The 9895-nt window shown below is 39.3% G+C and overlaps 1 protein-coding gene across 1 annotated transcript; it reads left to right on the top strand.

Annotated features, from left to right (window-relative positions):
- Positions 1-403: 403 nt before the first annotated feature.
- On the top strand, positions 404-8087 carry LOC110849084 (serine/threonine-protein kinase pakD). Its single transcript, XM_035851430.1, has 5 exons — positions 404-864; positions 3463-3682; positions 4802-4935; positions 5165-7225; positions 7535-8087. Exons 1-5 carry the CDS (start codon positions 828-830, stop codon positions 7690-7692), a joined length of 2610 nt encoding a protein of 869 aa, XP_035707323.1. The 5' UTR covers positions 404-827; the 3' UTR covers positions 7693-8087.
- The last annotated feature ends 1808 nt before the right edge of the window (positions 8088-9895 follow it).

Here is a 9895-nt window from a genome sequence, read left to right as displayed (position 1 = left end):
GTGAAACAGCAATTAGTCAATTTCTTACGTTTGGCTTGGATCTTGATACTGACGTTGTATGCATGCCAAAAGTTAATAAAAAAAACTCGTTACACAAAATAAAATTTGATGCTAACATGCCACAATTGTTCTCCTGTTTTGTTGGAAAAATAAATAAAAACTTTCAAGCTAAGTACTAAACTCTCTTTGTCTTGTAAGTAGCATGATTCCGAATACATGTATCTCATTTCTTGGACAGAAACAAAACAGAGTTGCTTACCAGACTTGGATAACCGTCCTACGGAAAAAAAGTAGTGTGGCCTGTGAAACCGTGTAGGTTTTAAGCAGCAAGCAACTCCTTTCTCGGGTTGCTCATCATAAAACACCCGGATTCTCACATGATATGACCAGTCTGCATCCGATTTCCCTCGTGGATGCATCTCTTCCTTCCTCTCGCACAGAGTCAACGTCCACTTCCTAATCACGTCACACAAGTCGGAGCAAAGATAGTTTGTCTTGTCCTGCCCGCTGTTCTGACCGTGTACAATTCACATACATACATATGAAAGTCTGGTCCGGTTACGTATCAAGGTTTGGAAACAGTGCACTTTGTGAGATACAAAGAAAAAGTTGTGAAACGTAGCATATGAGAAAGTTGAGAAGAGTGATAATTTTTTGAGAAAAAAGTAGCTTATGCAATAGCAAAATCGTGACTTGTGTACAGACTTTCAAATGGAAAGTGAATGTGACGAAATCAATCTGAAAAGTTTAGCTTAATGAATTAGTTCTTCATTTCTTAAAAGTGTTTTCAGTCTGAAACTTGTTGATTTCGTGTACACCGTTAAAAAATGCCGTACCCCGGATTAGCGCATGAGGATCATCGAAGTAAGATATTAAGCAATCTATTTATCCTCCAGTAAATTTGCACAATGACATAACAAGTAATTTAGTTAAGAAATATGGATTTTGTATTACGAAATGTTTCACTTTTACCCAAAATATCTCTCAACACCTGCATAACGAGGCATTACGCAAGGTTCCTTCCTTCCTATTATCTGATTCCTCATTATTTAGGCCTGTTCCGACCATTTGTAAATCTGTCAGTAAGCAAATGTCCGTAACTCTCTGTATTATTTAACGGGATTTGTGACATGTACAACTTTTTGGCTCAACGCAAGTAAACATTTCCTCATTTCTTCTTTCTTCTCGGGGGGAGACTGCATAAACCAATTTTGTTTTTGTAAATGAAGTCGGGGGTAAAAAAGTGCAAACGTCTTAATGTAACGTGACTATTGACTGTCTGGGGTGACTGACTAGCTCGCGTTACGTTAATGGAAAGCTGAGAATCGTGTATGTTTCATGGTGGGTTTTGATCTTTAGCCAAATCGGTTGAAAGGTTGTGAATGTCTTTTTTATATTTTCTCCTCTCCCTCGGTGTGGCGGGTGGAGATCAGCGTTCGTGATTTTTTGGCAGAAACCTCACAGAAATAGAGAGTTACAGCTTCTTCAAGGTGTTTATGCGGTGATTGACTTATGCGAGTATTAATAGTTTCTGAGGAAATTTAGGGAGACGTGATGATGATGATGATGTGTGCGAGGAGACTGATTTTTTGGGAAAGTTGTTCCCCATAAGTTTCCGACTGAAGATGATGACAAATTATGATGGGTGATATGTGACAAGTTTTATACTGCGACTTAAAATATGCAGATCCGTATAAGTAAGTAACTGTCTTATATCAAGAATCAAGAATTTCCAACTATGCGAATAATCAACCCGTCAAACTCTAGGTGGCAATTATGTCACTCAATCTCACCGGAGAAAATCCCAGCTTGAGATGAGCCAAAAAGAGGAAAAGTGGTGGATTAAGCACGAAAAATATGTTGGCTGTCGTTCATCAAAATGTGACAGAAAGTCATCAGAATCATGTATATAGCTCGTCTACTTAATAGATTTTGGCGTATGAGGAAAGAAAGAAAGTAATCGTAAGTGACAGTAAAAGATGGCATTTAAGAGGAATCCGTCATAATTACGAACTTTGGTGTACCACTTAACAAATTGCAATTTTTGTGGGAATTATTACGTCAGAAAATTGTAATTTGAGAAATATTTCTCTAATTTTATGAAACTATGCAGAAATTTTATTAGTTTATTTAATCCTTTAATCGAAATTTGTTCTATCAGTTTACAAGAAATATTTAGAACATTGTTCCAACCCATCCTTCTAAATAACATTTATTACTTCTCCCATCTAGCCGAATTATCTCGAGAAACCACATTGACGAAATTCTCCGCATTTTACCATCAAGTTAAAAAAATCCTTGTGGATTTTCTTGTCAAGTACATTCCCAAATTCAAATTACTTTCTGAAGCAGACTAATCGGTACAATCTGTTTCACAGGGAGCGGAATAATATGACTTCTTCTCCGCTAAACTAATGGGCTACAAAAGGGTTTCTTCCTTCTCCTAAATATGCGAATGTATCCCTGTAACGCTTTATTTAGTCAGAGACGTGCCCAACACGACCATCAAATTGATTGATGTGAGATGCGTTTGGCAAGGGTAACCTGCATCCGGTTTTACTTTCCATCCGTGACATTATTGTTATTATTACCTTCCTTTACATACCAGAAAATGGTTGATTGAATTTTTAGAGGCATAATTCAAATACAAATACTAGATTAAACATATGCAATCGTCAGTATTATTGAGCGCAATACTACAATCGTGTCCTGCTCCCATCATAATTTTCTGTCCTGGCGACATTCGCTTTTTATTGATGACGGTAGAAGATATCTACAAGTCCCCAGAGCATCCTGTCACAACAAAATCTAATCTCACAAAGGGAAAGGCAGCGAGAGAAGCAACAAGCTGCTTCGGTCTGCATTTTTCATATCCGACTTTGTCCACGACGGGATTCTTTTTATTTTATTTCAGTCATTCCAACCTTGTGTTGCAGTACCATCACATTACACGCTAGACTCTGTCCCAGTTATACGGGTGGACAATGGACAATGGTTTTGCAACAGGCGGGCTACATTAACGACGCCATAGCCGACAATTTCAACATGGAGACTTGCAATTTGGGATCTAAAATGCATGAACGATAGCTATTTGATGTAATGGTGGTCCCTGTTTTTTTGTCCCATTACATTTATGACGATTTGGTCGTTTGTGTATAATAATGATATTACGTTGTACAATGTGTAACAGCTTTTGATAGGAATATATCGATTCTGGTATAAATTGTGATATAGTAGAGATCCCAGAATCATAGTTAATGTCACAAGGTACCCAATTAATACGGAGTTCAACTGTCAGTGTCCCTCTTGCCACGCTAATTAGTCTAATTGTCATGTAATTGACAGTCACACAAATGAAACTAAACACTTTTCCGTCTTATCATGTCATGTTGATATTTGTCTAGATATCATATTCGTAACAATTGTAAGCAATGTACCCTTTCTTTTTGTATAAACTTGCAGTTTTGGGGAGCGACTTTTGTTCCGGTTTTGTCGATATTTACGGGAAATGGAACACAGGATTCTACTGTCCTCAGAACACTCCCACGATTCCAGTATTTTGTTGCGGAACGACGTATTATAAATACTGTTGCGTCGCACGGGCCAATTCTCTAAATGGGAGAGCACCGGAAGTTGAGGTTGACGAGGACAATCCGGCCGATGTTACACCTTTCACTGTGCGGTAAGTGTAAATTTTTATGCACAAAATCCGACACAATTTATGGATTTATGTATGTACACGAATTTATTGCTCATCTAAACATCCTGCCACGTACGTAATTACACTCTCTGCATACATCCCGGCACTAAAACATTTTGACAAATAAGCCAGATCACTCACATCGTCCTTGTCATCCCGTATTTATCACGCTTAATTAAAAAGGCTGCAATTTATTAGCTAGATTTACATCCTCCCATCCAATCCACCCAACTTTTACTCTTCCCATACAAACATGTGTCTCTGTCCAACTCAGAAGAGATATGTGGGTGAAAAACCGGCGAAAGTCTGCCATGGACTGGCCCTCATTTGTCTCCACGAACCAGTAAATAAGTAGCAACAATTCTGTTTTAGTCACAATGAACAAACGACCTGCATGTCCCTAATCCATTCAATTAGTATACTCCCACAGCCAACCTAACTAATACCACCGCATAAGTGAGTAAACTCGCCCAAAAAGTTGGACCTAAATGTGACAGTGTTTCACGGGAAGATTGTATTCATGGAATTGTGGTACTTTCCTTATTGTTATTTAGTGGGGAGAAAGTCCATGAGAAGTGAAACTGACTTTCCCCCAGCAAGATAAACTCCGTGTCGACTGTTGATGCCAGGCTAGCAATAAACCTTCATTTCAAATTGCTATATACTAAACAAACAAAGTTTCCTCATGCCACTTTCACCAGCCGAGGAAGAAGTTGACTCGGCATTCTCGCACAATTAGGTAAAGAAGCAAGGTACACATCAGGACCGGTGTGTTTGTCGTCCCCTTGTAACATTAGGGGTTGGTTTGGTTATGTACATACATAACCAACCAACAAATGTAAACAAAGGTGAAAGCAGGAGGTCGAGACACTAACTAATTTGTCGGCCAGGGTAATCCCATACTTTCTCCTTTGCAGTTTTATTACATCACTACTTTCACTCTGGTATAATCAGAGAATGAATTCCTGTCCTGCTTTATAGCTTAGCAAGTTTTGCATGATTTCCAATTAATTTATACACACGCAAGTAAAAGTAAAATACGGGGTGAATCCTCCTCTTAATGAATTTAATTCCAAAGTTTTTTTTTTCCTTACGTTACAGCGTTCCCGTCGTGTTTGCTATATTTTGTGGCGTCGTGGCGGTCGTTATTCTCCTCGTGACGGCGATTTGCTTCTTCTGTTCGTGTTGCGTCGTATACAAGAAAAGGAGGAGTCGTGATAATGGACCTTTTTCTGGTAAATATGTTTTTCTTCTAGGCGAAATTATTGTGATAGTAGCCTTAAAAAATTGGCAACGTTAGCAAAAAGTTGGTCATGACTTGAATGATGACTCTTTATACGCATTCCCTGTCAGTCAAGATTTGATTCCAGATTGAATGAATGACCGCAGGATGATGAGGAAAAAAACGACATAAATTGCGCACCAGGTCATATCATAATGATCCCTTTGTTATTTGGTACGTAGGTCTCTACCATATTCAAGGTTCTTCCTCCACGACGAGTGCGTTAGCCTCGATCTATTCCACCCAGAACAGTAACAACTCTGTGGTATGCACCCCACTGGATTGTGCTGATTGGGGTGCACTTTCTCCAGGAGGGTCCTTCACCTATATTCCATATCCGCTGCCCTCGTCGTCACACTCGTCGGCGACCGGTCCTAATCATCATCATCATTACGCCACGCCAAGCACGCTGTCCACCACGTCCTCCGCGTACCCCTCGACCCTAACCATTCCAAATTTGAGGGGTGGTTTTCTCAACAATAATCATATCTTTGGTCCACAAGGCAATAACAATCTCTCGTATTACAATAACCTCAACAACAATAACCAACCGAACAGGAGGAATCAGAACAACGTGGCTGGCATTTATTCTCAGCAGTATCACACGGGTGGGAGACCGGCCTCAGTTTTGTCGACGTACTCATCATCACAATCCAGCATTTCAACCTTGCCCACTCCAAGTAATGGGAGGGGTTCAATTTCTTCGTCGACAGGGCTTTACCACGTCACGAATTTGAGAACGCCACCACCACCGGCAGGAGTGGGACCTCCTCCAGCCTACAGTTTCCGACCACCACCACCACCACGACCAGAAAGTGTCGAACTGCAGACCCAGCTCCAACAATTATTGTCCTTACAATCAAACACAGCAGGAAGTAGGACCCGTTCACCAAACGTACAACAACAAACCCGCTTTATTAGCACCACCACCAATCCACGCAGTGGTACTGGTGGCAATAATATTTCCAATCCATCAAACAACAGAAACAACCCGAGTAGTAATCAAGCTCCCGTCAGAATTCTAAATTTGAGACAACTCCTCCTCGAAAGAGAGCAATATAGACAACAACAAAGATCAAGTAGTTGTAATAACAACAGGAATTCGCTGACAAGACCTGCAACACGAAACACGACACAAAATAATACCAGTCTCGACGAGCATGACAGGCTGAGTCTGGCCACGATACAAAGTCTTATCAATGCTTATCGAACCAATTGTGGTTCACAACAAGAGCTACAATCACTACCACTTCAATCTTCAGCAGCTGCGGGGAACCCTTCATTAACACCGGCGGATGTCAATCGTCTCAACGCAATCAACCTCCTCGTCTCCACCGTATTGAATCAGCGTCAAGGCGGTGGTGGTGGTGAAAGTGGGAGAAGAGCTCTTAACAATTGCTCGTCCTCAGAAAGTGCCCAGAATCGTCCTCTCCTCCTCTTGCTTGATAGAGTGATAAGAGCATCTTCTTCATTCTCGTCGTCTTCCGGTTCCGGGGGAGAAAGTGTGACAAGTAACACAACGACCTCAATTGGCGGAGGAGACGACGTCACCACCACAATCATCACTTCAGGCATTGGAAGCAGTATTACGGGCGGAGGCAGTAGCAGTAGTGGTGGAGAAGGAAGTGATGATATCACTCTGACCGGGGGGAAGAACAGTGGAGAAGAAAATGGCCTCAAAAGTGTCATCATCACCACCACCACCACCACCGCTCCTTTAAAGATCAAGGAGGTGAAATGTAAAAACTCTTCAGATAAAAAAATTCCTGCCGGCGATGAGAACATAAACATGCATGATGAAGAAGACGTTGGAATCCTGTATGACGAAATTGTACAAGAAGAACAAGGGGAAGAAAATCAAAGTCAAAGACAAAACCAAATCATTCAAATTATTGAGACAAGCGTGCCTTTAAAAGAAGAAGAAGATTCGGACGAAGTGCAGAAATGCTTTGATGTTGACGGAGATAAGATCCAGGGCCAAGATTACATTTCCAGTCTTGACGAACAACATGAGGGAGTGGGAAAAGAGGAACTGGCAGAGCCAAAGATTTCAGAGAGCACAAATGAGAATAATACACAATCAGAATTGAGTTTGGTTGAGGAGGAGACCAATCTGAAACTGGGATCTAAACTGGATTCTTCCTCCTGCTGCTATGAGGACGTGAAGATGGATGTGAGTTTCAAATCTGATCTGAACGACATGCATTGTGATGTTGGGGATGGAAAATTAGGTTTAAAACAAGGTAATACAATATTATTATTCCTTTGTGCAATTTTCATAGGATTGAAGATTGCAAGGAAATCCTGTCAAGAGCAAAATTTGCACTCGCGATTCGCAAAGTATTTCTTTTACGTGATCAAAAGTAATCAATAAATCTGAGAAATTCTCTAAAATTTTTTTTATCCGTGTCGTTCAAACACTAATTCATTTTCAATTTGATCTCTTCGAGTCGCGAGATTTCATTCTTCTTCCAACTCAAACTGAAAAGTTGTCTCAGAAACTTTGGCACACACGCGTAATGAGTTTTTGATGCGATTTCTTCTACTTTCAGAAACATCTGTAATCATTGATGAATTGCAATCGGAAGACGAAAACCAACATGATGACGACGACAACACGGGGAAAAGTTGTGTCATCACGAGCACCCCGCTCGAGACGACCAACTGCAGGCTGCTTTCCCTCAAAATCGAAAGTGTAGAAGAAACTTAGAGGAATCTTAAGTAGGAAATAATTATCCTCATCAACTTTCGAGCAAAATGACAATCACAACCTTTCTACATACATATTATTATAAGGATGCAATTTTACTTTTCAAAATTCATTAAGAAAAATTATATCGATCAGAAGATCCTGGTGTACATAAATAAAGTGATATCTAGTCAAATCCTATTTCTAAAAGTAGAATTGCTATACCTGCTATAAAAGCTATTACACATTTAATATATGTAGATTTTAGTGGGCGAAAGATGAGATTCAAAAATAAATATTAAATAAAAATAGAATTTACAATGAATTATTTTACATGCTTTACATTTCACAAGTTATAAATAGAGGAGTTCGTAAAGCTGCAGACAAAATCCGGATTTTGCAATTTGCCATCTATAATAAAATACAATAAATGCTTCAACTTCTTTATCCTGTGTATATTCACACATTCATAATTAAATTCCATCCACGAGACCAAAGCGTTTCCTGCGAATATTCGAAATATTTGGAATTTTGACGCGATATTTATTATGTCATATTCATCCAGTTACATATTTATTGCCAGTTTTCACATTATTTACTGTACGTTCGGGCCAATGGGTGCGGACGAACCTTGATTAAATGTCGTATTTATATCATATCGACTAACGATAAGCAGACATGAAATACTTTCCCCACTCGTGAGAGACTATTCTTCATGGCAAACTCATAAATTGTGAATAGTCAATAGTAATAAGGTCCTTCCTCGTCTTATTACTATTGACTGGGGGGCGGAAAATGATGACAAGTTAAGAAACAGGACAATGTAGGAGTATCTTGGTTCGTAGTCCAATAATGGGAATGAAATGATCTTCTGCTCGGAAGCAGGATAGTCTTGGCTTGATCTAATTCCACTTTAAGGAGAAATTCCTCCACTTCTCGCGATGGTGGAAAGGAATGCGCCTTAATTCTGGGAAATACCTCCTTCGGCCATCTTTTTCAGCATCACACACATTTTCCAGACCCTCCATTCCTCGCCAGCTCTGGTCGTGAGAGAACAGATTTTTTCACACATTTTTTTGCACCCCTAAATAAAACTAGTTTTGCCATATTGTACAAAAATGGTGGCTGCAAACAATCAGTTTTTTTCCAAATTTCAATAAAAAAATTTAAAAGTGTAAGAAATCTTTTGCCTGATTTATCTCCTTCTCCACAACAATGCTGCAATCATCAACAATTTCCAACAATTTATCACCTTGCCCCATAATAAATCGACCTCTGCGAAACTTTACACGATTAAATTATTGCCATCCGTTCCGACAATTTAACACCATAACTTTCCTCCTCTAAATGTGAAATTATTACAATGCAATTCAAACTTTGGATGGGAATTCGCAGCGTGTGGTTCAATTTTGTAAATTGTAATCATCGTTCAAATTTTGAAAGATGTATACGTTCCTTCTCTTCAGAGAGTCATGAGTTTGGGAATAATAAAGCTGTTTGCTTTGCTTTGACTTTCTCTTTTGTAAACATGGGACCCAGAAACTAGACGAATTTAGTTGGAACGCATCTTGCTTGCGCCTTTCTGCTTCCTCTCCCACGGAACAAGTTCTCAATTCAAAATTCATTAAAATTCATTTTAATTTTCTCAACTCATCTCATTTCATTCCAGAATGGCACTTGAGGAAAGAGAGGGAGAAAGTTAGCCGAATTTGCTTAAACTAATCAGACAGAAGACAGAAGAGTTACTTGTTATTTAGTTCTTTAGCCAGACACTTTGTTTCGGGTATGCATGAGACGTAGGAGGATGAAGTAGTAGAACTATGGATATAGTGCATGAATATGACCAAGTTGAAGAAAAAGTGGTGGAAAATATAATGATGACAGTCATCCCCCTTCTCCCAGAACGTGGCATGCCAGCCGCATCATCATCAATACTTTCCTAACTAATTTGCATAGTTATTATGAGGGAGAAACTTTACTAAAATGACTGGAGGGAGTTTTTTACCCCATTGTTGAAAAGCCTGTAGAACAAAAAGTGGAGAAAATTTTTGAAATTTTTATATAAAAAATAATTTATCGTAGTCACAAATATGGAAATCAACTTCGTGAAAAAAAGAATCAGTTACATAAATACGTCTCAACGTAATAATAAAATCGCTGATCGTATAATGAATCCGCTTTGTCCGTGACAACTTTCACCAACCAAACCACAGCCGTCACGTGT

This window comes from Folsomia candida, unplaced genomic scaffold (assembly GCF_002217175.1).
Source record: "Folsomia candida strain VU population unplaced genomic scaffold, ASM221717v1 Fcan01_Sc004, whole genome shotgun sequence".
NCBI classification, from domain to species: domain Eukaryota; kingdom Metazoa; phylum Arthropoda; class Collembola; order Entomobryomorpha; family Isotomidae; genus Folsomia; species Folsomia candida.
This window is presented reverse-complemented; position numbering and strand designations above follow the sequence as displayed.

Bases quoted from the DNA above. Each gene is read 5' to 3' on its own strand.
- LOC110849084 (XM_035851430.1), top strand. From the start codon at position 828: ATGCCGTACCCCGGATTAGCGCATGAGGATCATCGAA. The intron at 3,683-4,801 runs GTAAGTGTAAAT...CTTACGTTACAG, and splicing joins GTTACACCTTTCACTGTGCG to CGTTCCCGTCGTGTTTGCTA. The intron at 7,226-7,534 runs GTAATACAATAT...TTCTACTTTCAG, and splicing joins AAAATTAGGTTTAAAACAAG to AAACATCTGTAATCATTGAT.